At 42.5% G+C, this 14097-nt stretch overlaps 1 protein-coding gene across 1 annotated transcript in view; it reads left to right on the forward strand.

Moving 5' to 3' along the window:
- Positions 1 to 14097, forward strand: part of LOC126354945 (cytochrome P450 6k1-like) — an 80319-nt gene that overhangs the window by 54043 nt on the left and 12179 nt on the right. The window contains exons 6-7 of the mRNA XM_050005029.1: positions 1067 to 1288; positions 4152 to 4403. Coding sequence (XP_049860986.1) covers positions 1067 to 1288; positions 4152 to 4403 — 474 coding nt within the window. The remainder of the gene's footprint in view (positions 1 to 1066; positions 1289 to 4151; positions 4404 to 14097) is intronic.

Consider the following 14097-nt stretch of genomic DNA (forward strand, 5'->3'; position numbering starts at 1 on the left):
TAAAACAAAAACAGACTTTTTCCTCTTCAGACGTTGCCTTCTACTTATCATAAAAAATCTCCAACTATGAATCTACTCAGTATTTACCAACACTGCTGGAACACCATATCTGCCTTGAGAATTAAAGGAAGCTCTTGTTGCTATCTTGCAGTATAATTAGAAAATGAATTTAGTGTTATACGTCACAAACGCCAATGACCAGCTCCGATAATACTCTCGATAAAATTTACATCGATCATTTTACTACGGACAATGGAGGATCTTTTAATTAACCACAATCATAAAAAAAATTCTTCGCAGTTAATGTCCAGATATTCTACGATTCACTTTGAAGACGGCTTGTAGCTTCCGTGGACCATGTTATCTTTTGTAGGTGGCTGTGTCGTCACACCTGAATGAGTCAGAGTACGACACATGTAACATAGTTACACCCACTGTTAATATAAGTTTATAAGAATCAAGTTTATCTTTCCGTAATTTACGGTAAAGAAAATAGATTTAGACGTTCCGACGGGTGGAAAAGTACTAATAACAGATCAGACTTACAACGCTGGATAAGAGATCAGGCTTACAAATCTGGATCTTACGTTATATGGTGGAACTATTCTCGGATTTGAAATGAATTTATTAGTCTTAATTTTCTGCTTTCTCCCAACCTCTCAGAAAATCATCTACTTGGGAATTTTCAATCTCAGTTATATGTAGTCTGTACGTATAATCGACAATACCGGTATTATTTACTTTCATTTCACTATCGAATCAAAAAACAGTTAAGCCCTGGTAAAGCTACAATGCTACCTTATATCTTGGAGGTGTATTTTAAAAGAAAGTGCGCAGGCTTCAAGAGAATAAAGCACTACCTCAAAGGAGCTACAGTATTAACTATTTCACCAACGGATGTGCTATGTCAGACGTGATTGTATAACACTGTCTCAGATCATAATTTTAGTCTCTAAAATGTTTCTGATCAATTTCATACGAAGTTGACCTACACTAAATTTATAATGTTATTAAATTAATTTCCCGTTCACATTTCCATGTTTAAGTATCGTCTGTCTTCTTGCAGAATTATCGATGGGAGACTTGGCTGCCCAGGCATTTATCTTCTTTGGGGCGGGCTTCGAGACGTCTTCGACAGCGACGAGCTTTACTCTGCACGAGTTGGCTTTCAACCCTGATATTCAGAGCAAACTACACGATGAAATCGACACAGTGCTCAGAGAAAACGACGGCGAAATTACTTACGAAGCCATCGCCAGAATGACCTACCTTGACAAGGTTTTATCAGGTAAGGAAAAGCAATCTTTAACTCATAGTTGGCTATCAGTTCTTGCGCGTTTTACCTTCTTTTCAAACCATTAAAGGTACAACCTTTTGTCCAAAATATTTTTACGCTTTGTGTTGTTTACTCTTCATGCACAGACAGGACAGAATAAAACACATCGTCAGTCAGAGCTGGGGGTTGGGGGCGGAATTGGTGGTGCAGGGGATGAGTGTGGGAGGGGTTGGGTTCTTCAACACTATGGCAGGAGGAGAATGGAATGTCACAAATTAAACGCTCCATTAACGCCTATTCGTCGCAGACTGAACAGTAGCTGGAATTTAAGTATTATTTGGTGAACCATCTGATCACTGAACTGATTCACAAAATTCGTGGAAAAAAAAATTACAAGAAACTGTAGAGATGTCTATATGCGGGTTAAATTAGCCAAACTTTTAATTAGAGCACAGATAACAAGTGGTGAGTACACGTGGAATGTGTAAGAAGGATGAACAGAGAAACTATAGAAATAATGTGAAAAATGACAGTAATTTCATTGGGAAACCTTGAAAGAGTAATATGTAAATTGAAAGTGGAGGAGGGGCGGGAGAAGGGAAAGGAGTTACTGATGTCAGCTGCATCAGGACAACAGGCGGAATCAGGGGCGACTTGTGAAAAAGTGTACCGAATCAGGGATCTTACTGTGCAGGTGCGTTAGCCTGTGCGTCACCCAGACACAGTTTTATCGCAACTGGGGCACTGTCTCGGCACGCCCCAAGGCTGACCCACACTCCCACCGGGCCCCACCTATCCGCAATCCCTGTCCAGTTACTCCATGCTCGCTACTCTTCGCGGGAGATCGGACGGACTTGTGCATCCGCACTGAAGAAGGTGGATCGGATTCCTCATCTGTTGTTGTGGTCTTCAGCCCAGAGAATAGTTTGATGCAGCTCTCCATTCTACCCTACCGTGTGCAAGCTTCTTCATCTCCAAGTAACTACTGAAGCCTACATCCTTCTGAATCTGCTTACTTCATTAGTCTCTTGGTCCCCTTCTACGATATTTACCATCCACGCTGCCCTCCAGTACTAAATTGGTGATCCCTTGATGCCTCAGAACATGTCCTACCAACCGATACCTTCTTCTAGTCGTGCCACAAATTTCTCTTCTCCCCAATTCTATTCTATACCTTGTCGTTAGTTACGTGATCTATCCATCCAATCTACAGCATTCTTCTGCAGCATCACTTTTCGAAATCTTCTATTCTCTTGTCTCAACTATTTTTCGTCTATGTTTCACTTCCATACATGGCTACACTCCACACAAATACTTACATAAACGACTTTCTGACACTTAAATCTATTCTCGATGTTAACCAATTTCTCTTCATCCGAAACGCTTTCCTTGTCATAGCCAGTCTACATTTTATATCCTCTCTACTTCGACCATCATCAGTTATTTTGCTCCCCAAATAGTAAAACTCATATACTATAAGTTTCCCATTCCCTAATCTAATTCCCTCAGTCACCTGATTTAATTCGACTATATTCCATTATTGTCGTTTTGCTTTGTCTTGAAAGGAGGATGTAAGATGAGCGTCTACACTGTCCATTCTGTTCAACTGCTCTTCCAGGTCCTTTGCTGTCTCTGACAGAACTACAATGTCGTCGACAAATCGCATAGTTTTAATTTCTTCTCCATGGATTATTTTCGTACTCCAAATTTTCTTTCATTTCCTTTACTGTTTGCTCAATATACAGATTGAACAACATCGTGGATAAGCTACAATCCTGTCTCTCTCCCTTCCCAAACACTGCTTCTCTTTCATGTCCCTCGAATCTTATAACTGCCATCTGGTTTCTCTACAAGTTGTAGATAGACCTTCGTTCCCTGTATTTGACCCCTGCCACCTTCAGAATTTGAAAGAGAATATTCTAGTCAACACTGTCGAAAGCTTTCTCAAAGTCTACAAATGCTAGAACTGTTGGTTTGCCTTTCCATAATCTATCTTCTAAGATACGTCGTAGGGTCACTACTGCCTCGCATGTTCCAACATTTCTACAGAAACCAAAAGGACCTTCCCCAAGGTCGGCTTCTACCAGTTTTTCTATTCGACTGAAAAAAATTCGCGTTAATATTTTGCAGCCGTGACTTATTAAACTGATAGTTCCGTAATTTTCGCACCTGTCAAAACCTTCTTTGGGATGGGAATTCTTATATTCTTCTTCAAGTATGAGGGTATTTCGCCAGTCTCATAAATCTTGCCTACCAGATGGTAGAGTTTTGTCAGGGCTGGTTCTCACAACGCTGTCAGTAGTTCTAATGGAATGTTCTCTACACCTCATCTAGGTGAATCAATTACGTGAATGCATGGTGTCTATTCTTTCGGACATGTCTTAAACAACAGACACCACGCATTCATATAATTGAAAGAATAAATTCGTAGTTCCAGACCGTTCTTTGACCATAGTGTTACCGTGCTGTGGTGAAACCTTGTGACCTTGATAACTGGAAATGATGATAAATGAGTGAGTTTTGTTAGCTTTTGGTCCCATTCAGCTCTTGGTTTACTGAAGGAAATACTGGCTACCACCAAACATTTCAAAGGTAGACCCTATTTAAGGAAATAATGATCGCCAGTGACAGCCAGAAACTGTTGGAAGCAATGCACAAATCTCTCTTGCCAACGTGACATGACGATTTAATGCTTGATTTAAAACTCTTTCCCCTGCCACATCTGCACTGTATGGCACTGATTGACACAACTATGGCTTTCGACTCAGAAATAAGCGATTATTTACCTGCGATGATGGAGTATGTTACCTTTTTACCAGTCCAAACAGTCACGTTGCTTGCATTACAATTTTTTTCTTTCTATTTTTGTTTCCAGAGTCTCTCAGGAAGAATCCACCATTGACCACTCTGATCAGAGAGTGTAACCAAGATTACAAGATTCCAGACAGCGACGTCGTTGTAGAGAAAGGAACTAAAATAGCAGTGTCTGTGCTGGGCCTTCACCGTGACCCCAAGTATTACCCTGACCCTGAACGTTTCGACCCTGAGAGATTCTCCGAAGAGGCCAAAGCTCAGCGAAAGCCATATACCTACCTGCCTTTTGGGGATGGACCACGTAATTGCATAGGTAAGTACTTTGTCGGATGCTGCCTGCTTTAAGATCGACGCTTACGTTAACACGGATTTTTAGTGTGTCGATTCCTCACCTTTGTTCGAATCCTGGATCGGTTTGGACTGTATCACCATTGCTCTTAGAAAAGATGGGGCGCACAGTGTGTAGACACACCTACAGATTGCATGCATAAAAATGTTACCCCGTACGAATTTTTCCAAACTACAGAAAGATTATAAGGTCTTCAGAGAAGACAGTGGGTGGAAATGAGGGAAGAGAGGTAAGACTGTTACGCTTACAGCCTTCCATGCCGCGGCAGTGACGATCGCTTCCCTAACCAACTCCCAGTCTTCACAGTTGGTCGCCATCCCGAAGTCTACCTCATCAGTCACCCGAGAACAAGCGAACAGTCACCGCCCACGTCCTGTGGGAAAGATAGTAAACATTTCGATCAGTGTTCTATGCTGTTAAACAGGAGTTTTTGTTAATGTCACTGGATACTATATGTTACGAAGAAAGGGAGGTGCAGGGGTTGGACAAAAATATGAAAACAGAACACATTACCATACACTCTAAGATAAAATAAACGACGCACCACGAACGAGTAATCAGAATTGAACAGAAATCGGTAGATGTAATATACCGGGTGATCAAATAGTCAGTATAAATTTGAAAACTGAATAAATCACGGAATAATGTAGAAAGAGGTACAAATTGACACACATGCTTGGAATGACATGGGGTTTTATTAGAACCAAAAAAATACAAACTTTCAAAAAATGTCCGACAGATGGCACTTCATCTGATCAGAATAGCAATAATTAGCATATCAAAGCAAGAAAAAGCAAATATATCGTTCTTTGCAGGAAATGCGCAATATGTCCACCATCATTCCTCAACAATAGCTGTAGTCGAGGAATAATGTTGTGAACAGCACTGTAAATCATGTCCGGAGTTATGGTGAGGCATTGGCGTCGGATGTTGTCTTTCAGTATCCCTAGAGATGTTGGTCGATCACGATACACTTGCGACTTCAGGTAACCCCAAAGCCAATAATCGCACGGATTGAGGTCTGCGGACCTGGGAGGCCAAGCATGACGAAAATGGCTGCTAAGCACACGATCGTCAGCAAACGACGCGCGCAAGAGATCTTTCACGCGTTTAGCAATACTTTTGTTTGTTCTAATAAAACCCCATGTCATTCCAAGCATGTGTGTCAATTTTTACCTCTCTACCTACATTATTCCGTGGTTTATTAAGTTTTCAAATTTATACTGACTTTTTGATCACCCGGTACATGTGCAGAGACACAAATGATTTTAATTTCAGAAAAAAATGCACAATTCGTAATTTATTCTAGAAAAAGAGCGTCACAAGTTGTGCAAGTGAATAATGCGTTGCCACACCTCTGTCGCTTATACCTCCAGTTCTTCAGCTTGACATTGATTGATAGTGTTGGACGCCCACCTACAGGATATCGTGCCTCATTTTGCCCAACTGGCGCTTTATGTCGTCAAAATCTCGAGCTGGCTGGAGGGTGCTGCTCATAATGCTCCAAACGTTCTCAGTTTGGTAGCTAACCACTGTCCAGGGCGTGTCCAGACACGTTCTTGCTAGCCAGCAGGCGCACTCCGAAGTGGAACTCATCACTGAAGACAGTTTTACTCCAGTCAGGCCAACATGTCTCCAGATTCCAGGCCAAAGATGTGTCTAGAGGCGCCCCCAGACAATGATTGTCATCCGTGACACCCTTGCAGCACTGCGATGCGTCGTCGCCGCTATTCTACGCCCCGTTTTGTTGTCCTTCATGGCAAGCAATGCTGGGCTTACATTACGGCAAGATAATGCCCACTCACACATAGCGAGGGCTTCTACTGCTTGTTTTCGTGCCCTCCAAACCCCACCTTGGCGAACAACGTCGTCGGATCTCTCCCCAACTGAGAACGTTTGGACCATTATGAGCACAGCCCTCCAGTCAGCTAAGGATTTTGACGATCCAACGCGCCACTTGGATAGAATTTCATGCTGTATCTCTCAAGAGGACATCCACCAAATCTGTCAATCAATGCCAACGGAATAACTTCTTCCATAAGGCCCAAAGGTAGGACAAGGCGTTATTGGCTTGCTCAGTTTGTGAATCCCTTTCTCTTTAATAAACCGATCATTTTTTCTGAAACTGTAATCATCTGTTTGTGCATAAAAATCACATCTACCGATTTCTGCCCTATTCAGATATTTCCTTCGTGGTGTGTCAGTTTCTCCCCCCCCCCCTTTTTTTTGACATCAGTCTACTGACTGGTTTCATGCGGCCCGCCACGAATTCCTTTCCTGTGCTAACCTCTTCATCTCAGAGTAGCACTTGCAACCTACGTCCTCAATTATTTGCTTGACGTATTCCAATCTCTGCCTTCCTCTACAGTTTTTGCCCTCTACAGCTCCCTCTAGTACCATGGAAGTCATTCCCTCATGTCTTAGCAGATGTCCCATCATCCTGTCCCTTCTCCTTATCAGTGTTTTCCACATATTCCTTTCCTCTCCGATTCTGCGTAGAACCTCCTCATTCCTTACCTTATCAGTCCACCTAATTTTCAAGATTTGTCTATAGCACCACATCGCAAATGCTTCGATTCTCTTCTGTTCCGGTTTTCCCACAGTCCATGTTTCACTACCATAGAATGCTGTACTCCAGACGTACATCCTCAGAAATTTCTTCCTCAAATTAAGGCCGGTATTTGATATTAGTAGACTTCTATTGGCCAGAAATGCCTTTTTTTGCCATAGAGAGTCTGCTTTTGATGTCCTCCTTGCGCCGACCGTCATTTGTTATTTTACTGCCTAGGTAGCAGAATTCCTTAACTTCATTGACTTCGTGACCATCAATCCTGATGTTAAGTTTCTCGCTATTCTCATTTCTACTACTTCTCATTACCTTCGTCTTTCTCCGATTTTCTCTCAATCCGTACTGTGTACTCATTAGACTGTTCATTCCGTTCGGCAGATCATTTAATTCTTCTTCACTTTCACTCAGGATAGCAATGTCATCAGCGAATCGTATCATTCATATCGTTTCACCTTGTATTTTAATTCCATTCCTGAACCTTCCTTTTATTTCCATCATTGCTTCTTCGGTGTACAGACTGAAGAGTAGGGTCGAAAGGCTACAGCCTTGTCTTACTCCCTTCTTAATACGAGCACTTCGTTCTTGATCGTCCACTCTTATTATTCCCTCTTGATTGTTGCACATATTGTATATGACCTGTCTCTCCCTATAGCTTACCCCTACTTTTTTCAGAATCTTGAACAGCTTGCACCATTTTATATTGTCGAACGCTTTTTCCAGTTCGACAAATCCTATGAACGTGTCTTGATTTTTCTTTAGCCTTGCTTCCATTATTAGCCGTAACGTCAGAATTGCCTCTCTCGTGCCTTTACTTTTCCTAAAGCGAAACTGATCGTCACCTAGCGCATTCTCAATTTTCTTTTCCATTCTTCTGTATATTATTCTTGTAAGCAGCTTCGATGCATGAGCTGTTAAGCTGATTGTGCGATAATTCTCGCACTTGTCAGCTCTTGCCGTCTTCGGAATTGTGTGGATGATGCTTTTCCGAAAGTCAGGTGGTATGTCGCCAGACTCATATATTCTACACACCAACGTGAATAGTCGTTTTGTTGCCACTTCCCCTAATGATTTTAGAAATTCTGATGGAATGTTATCTATCCCTTCTGCCTTATTTGACCATAAGTCCTCCAAAGCTCTTTTAAATTCCTATTCTAATACTGGATCCCCTATCTCTTCTAAATCGACTCCTGTTTCTTCTTCTATCACATCAGACAAATCTTCACCCTCATAGAGGCTTTCGATGTATTCTTTCCACCTATCTGCTCTCTCCTCTGTATTTAACAGTGTAATTCCCTTTGCAGTCTTAATGTTACCACCGTTGCTTTTAATGTCACCAAAGGTTGTTTTGACTGTCCTGTATGCTGAGTCTGTCCTTCCGACAATCCTATCTCTTTCGATGTCTTCACATCCCTTAGAGAGTGCAATGTAGCAAAACCGTTGGCATATTAAACATCATTGAATGGATAAACACAGATCGTATATTGTTTCCAAGGACATCTTTACCATTCTTCCTGCAAAACAGTGGCAAGTTCAGGTAACGATGACGGCGTCGTATGGCGGTTACACGCTCTTCTCTTCAAAGTACACTACAAAGGCTCAGAGATATTAAGATCTGGTTACTGTGGTGCACAGGGGAGACGTGGAGACGTGACAGTTGATCCTGGTGCTCACAAAACCAGCACTGGACGATGTGAACTCTATGGAACTGAGTAACCACTGCGGGATCAAACATTCTACCATGGGATTGACGTGATCAGCCAAAATCGCAACATAATCTTTGGCAGTGACGCTACCTTGAAGAGTAACCGTGGGGTCCGTGGAATACCACCATATGTATGACAAAATCCTCACCCCCCCCCCCCCCCACCCAACACCCCCCGGCTACTTTTCTCACTTCAGACATAACATCATCCGGGAGTTGGAACAAGTGTGGAACAAGTCTCACACCATTAAATGACTTTCTTCCTTTCCACCATACAGGGCGATTCGAGAACATGTTTCCACACAGCCTCCCCCCATCTCACCCCACGTTCTTTTCCTTCTTACACTTTCATTCACGTCAGTTTCCATTGCAATTCAGATGCCGTGTATACAAATGTCGCACTCGGGCGCCCCTCTCAGTTTGGGGACCCAAGTGGCAGCGTGTGTCCCTTGGGATCTTATGCCTACATTGGCTTCACAGTCCAGGCTTTATAGCTTCGGCACGTTTTATTCCGTGACAGGTATCTGAATCACTGATGAGTGGTTTCGGAAATCCAGTGGGCCTACCGTTCCCTGCTTATGGAGCTCCTTTCCTTTTGGTGACGGCAGGTTCCGCTAGTTCGTCATTCAGTGAAACAGTGACTTTTGCAGCCCTCATCCTCTTTATTTTTGGTCACAATCCTCTTCGATGACCGCTCGTCACGATCACTCAAGACACTTTTGCCAACTTTGATACTCATTCCGTGATATTTTTCCACATTCCCTATGTGCGGTGTAAGTCTTCGATATAGTGCCTCTTGGCATACGAAACACATCGGCTCCCTTGATTAGGCAAGCAGCTACCATACAAGCATCAGCAATTTGCCCACATTCGAATAGCTCCGACACACACTGATGTGACTGAAGTCATGGGATAGCGATATGCCCATATACATATGGCAGTAGCATCGCGTATAGAAGTTGTAAAAGGACGATGCATTGGCGGAGCTGTCTTTCCCAACAAGATTTCCGATGTGTTTATGGCCACATTACGGTAATTAATAGGTTTCGAACGCGGAATGGTAGATGGAGCTGGACACATGGGATATTCCATTTTGGAAATCGTGAGGGAATTCAGTACTGTGAAATACACAGTATCAAGAGTGTGCCGAGAATACCAAATTTAAGTCCTGCCTCTCATCGAGCACAACGCAAAGACCGACTGCCTTCACATAACGACTGAAAGCAGCGGTCTGCGTAGATTTTTCCATCCTAATAAACAAGCAACACTGCGTGAAATAACCACAGAAACGTGTGACATGGGACTAACGTACCCGTTAGGACAGTGCAGGGAAATTTGGCATTACTGAGCTATAGCAGCAAACGACCGACACTATTGTCTTTGTTAACAGCACGATATAGCCTGCACTGCCTCTCCTGGGCTCGTGGCCATATCAGTTGGAACCTATGCGGCTGAAAAACAGTGTTTATGACAGGTGAGATCCGATTTTAGATGAACAGAGCTGATCGCCCGTGATCTAGTGGTAGCGACTTTGATCAGTAAACAAAAAGTCCTCGGTCCCAGGTTTGAAACTTGCCAGCCCTTAAATTTTGCTTAATAATCACCATTGAAGGCCGAAGACTTCGGCATAAGAAGTCACCCTCATTTTGCCAATGGCTTTGTGAAAGAGAATGGAGGAACCTACAGAGGTTGAGGGCACTTTCTTGTCCTTGCGGTGGGGAACTGGAAATACTGCGTAAAAGACACATCATGTGTATCCACACTACATGCGGCCTGTAAGTAAAAAAGTGTCATGACTATCTCTCCATTGGAAAAAGATTCCGAAATAGCCCTCCATTCGGATCTCCGGCGCGGGACTGCCAAGGGGCAGGTGACCATGATAAGAAGAATGAATAACCATCAAAAGAATAACGTTCTACTAGTCGGGGCGTGGAATGTTAGGAGCTTGAGGATGGTATGGAAGCTAGAAAATTTGAAAATCGAAATGCAAAGGCACAATCTAGATATAGAGGGGTCCGTGAAGTGAAACAGAAGAAAAAGATTTCTGGTCAGGTGAGTATAGGGTAATATCAACAGCAGCAGAATATGGTATAACGGGATTAGGATTCGTTATGAATAGGAAGGTAGGGCAGAGTGTGAGCTACTGTGAAGAGCTCAGTGATAGGATAGTACTTAACAGAATCGACTGCAAACCAACACCGACAACGACGGTTCAGCTATACATACCGACCTCGCAAGCTGAAGATGAAGAGAGAAAGAAAGTATATGAGGATATTGAAACGGTAATACAGTACGTCAAAGGAGATGAAAATTTGATAATCATAGGGGACTGGAATGCAGTTGTAGAAGGAGTAGAAGAAAAGGTTACAGGATAACATGGACTGCGAAAAAGAATAAGAGAGGAGAAAGGCTAATTGAGTTCCGCAATAAATTACAGCTAGTAATAGTGAATACTCTGTTCAAGAGTCACAAGAGGGCGAAGTATACGTGGAAAAGGCATCGTGATAAGGAAATATTTCAGTTAGATTACATCAGGGTCAGACATAGATTCCAAAATCACATACTGGATTGTAAGGAGTACCCAGGACAGATATAGACTCAAACCACAATTTAGTAGTAATGAAGAGTAGGCTGAAGTTTAAGGGATTAGTCAGAAAGAATCAATACGCAAAGAAGTAGGATAAAGAACTACTAAGGAATGAGGAGGTACGCTTGAAGTTCTCTAAGGCTATAGATACAGCAATAAGGAATAGCTCAGTAGGCAGTACAGTTCAAGAGGAATAGACATTTCTAAAAACGGCAGTTACGGAAGCTGGAAAGAAGGACATAGGTACAAAGTAGGTGACTGCGAGGAAACCATGGGCAACGGAAGAAATACTTCAGCTGATTGATGAAAGAAGAAAAGACAAAAATGTTCAGGGAATTTCAGGAATACTGAAATACAAGTCGCTGAGGAACGAAATACGATGTGCAGGGAAACTAAGACGAAATGGCTGCATGAAAAATGTGAAGAAATCGAAAAAGAAATGATTGTTGGAGGACTGACTCAGCGTATATGAACGTCAAAACATTCCGTGAAATTAAGAGCAAGGGTGGTAACATTAAGAGTGCAACCGGAATTCCACTGTAAAATGCACAGAGATAGCAGATAGGTACAAAGGGTACATCGAAGGCCACTATAAGAGGAAAGATTTGTCTGGTATGATAGAAGGGAAAAACCAAGAGTCGATTTAGAAGAGATAGAGGATCCAGTATTAGAATTAGAATTAAAGAGGGCTTTGGAAGACTTAACATAAAATAAGGCAGAAGGGATAGATGGAAATGAGAGTTTGGCGTCATTGGCCGCGAGGCCCCTTGTGGGGTAGGTCCGGCCGCTTTGGTGCAGGTCTCATTACATTCGACGCTACATTGAGCGATCTGCGGATGGGGATGAAATTATGGTGAAGACAACACAAAACCCAGTTCTTCCGAGCGGAGAAAATCCCCGACCCAGCTAGGAATCGATTCCGAGCCCCTTAGTACGCCAGTCCATTCACGGACGGAAAGCATAGTTAACGTTCCATTAGAATTTGTAAACTCATTGGGCGAAGTGGCAACAAAACAAATGTTTACTTTGGTGTGTAGAATGTATGAGTCTGCCGACTTGCCATCTGACTTTGGTAAAAATATCGTCTATACAATTTCGAAGATTTCAAAAGCTGACAAGTGCGAGTATTATCACACAATCAGCTTAACAGCTCATGCACCCAAGTTGCTTACAAGAACAATAAACAGAAGAATTGAAAAGAAAATTCACTGCATATTAGACGACGATCAGTTTGGCTTTATAAAAGCAAAGGCACCAGAGAGGCAATCTTGACGTACCGGTTGATAATGGAGGCAAGAAAAATCAAGACAGGTTCATAGGATATATCGACCAGGAAAATGCGTTAGATAATGTAAACTGGTGCAAGACTACGAAATTCTGAGAACAATTGGCTAAGCTGTAGAGAGAGACTAGTAATGTACAAGAGCCAAGAACGAATAATAAGATTGGACGACCAAGAACGAAATGCTCGGATTAAAATCGGTGTAAGGCAGGGATGTAATATTTCTCGTCCCTATTGTTCAATCCCCCCCTTGAACCATGGACCTGGCCGTTGGTGGGGAGACATGCGTGCCTCAGCGATACAGATACCCGTACCGTAGGTACAACCACAACGGAGGGGTATCTATTGAGAGGCCAGACTAACGTGTGGTTCCTGAAGAGGGGCAGCAGCCTTTTCAGTAGTTGCAGGGGCAACAATCCGGATGAATGACTGATCTGGTCTTGTAACAATAACCAAAAGGGCCTTGCTGTGCAGGTACTGCGAACGGCTGAAAGCAAGGGAAAATTACGGCCGTAAACTTTCCCGAGGGCATGCAGCTTTACTGCATACTTAGACTTGGAAGAGCAGTTGAATGGAATGGACAGTGTCTTGAGAGGAGTATATAAGATAAACATCAACAAAAGCAAAACGAGGATAATGGAATATAGTCGAATTAAGTCGGGTGATGCTGAGGGAATTAGATTAGGAAATGAGACACTTACAGTAGTAACGGAGTTTTGCTATTTGGGAAGTAAAATAACTGATGATGGTAGAAGTAGAGAGGATATAAATTGTAGACTGGCAATGGCAAGGAAAGCGTTTCTGAAGAAGAGAAATTTGTTAACATCGAGTATAGATTTAAGTGTCAGGAAGTCGTTTCTGAAAGTATTTGTATGGAGTGTAGCCATGTATGGAAGTGAAACGTGGACGATAACTAGTTTGGACAAAAAGAGAATAGAAGCTTTCGAAATGTGGCGCTACAGAAGAATGCTGAAGATTAGATGGATAGATCACGTAACTAATGAAGAGGTATTGAATAGAATTGGGGTGAAGAGGAGTTTGTGGCACAACTTGACTGGAAGAAGGGATCGGTTGGTAGGACATGTTCGGAAGCATCAAGGGATCACCAATTTAGTATTGGAGGGCAGCGTGGAGGGTAAAAATCGTAGAGGGAGACCAAGAGATGAATACACTAAGCAGATTCAGAAGGATGTAGGTTGCAGTAGGTACTGGGAGATGAAGAACCTTGCACAGGATAGAGCAGCATGGAGAGCTGTATCAAACCAGTCTCAGGACTGAAGACCACAACAACAACATTGTTCAGTCTGTACATAGAGGAACCAATCATGAAAATATAAGAAAGACTGAGGAGTTGAATTAAAATTCATGGTGAAAGAATATCAATGATACTTTTCGCTGATGACATTGCTATCCTGAGTGAGAGTGAAGTAGAATTACATGATTTGATGAATGGAATGAACAGTCTGATGAGTGCAGAATATGGATTGAGAGTAAATCGAAGAAAGAGGGAAGTAATGA

The sequence above is a fragment of the Schistocerca gregaria genome, chromosome 3 (assembly GCF_023897955.1).
Source record: "Schistocerca gregaria isolate iqSchGreg1 chromosome 3, iqSchGreg1.2, whole genome shotgun sequence".
Classification (NCBI taxonomy): domain Eukaryota; kingdom Metazoa; phylum Arthropoda; class Insecta; order Orthoptera; family Acrididae; genus Schistocerca; species Schistocerca gregaria.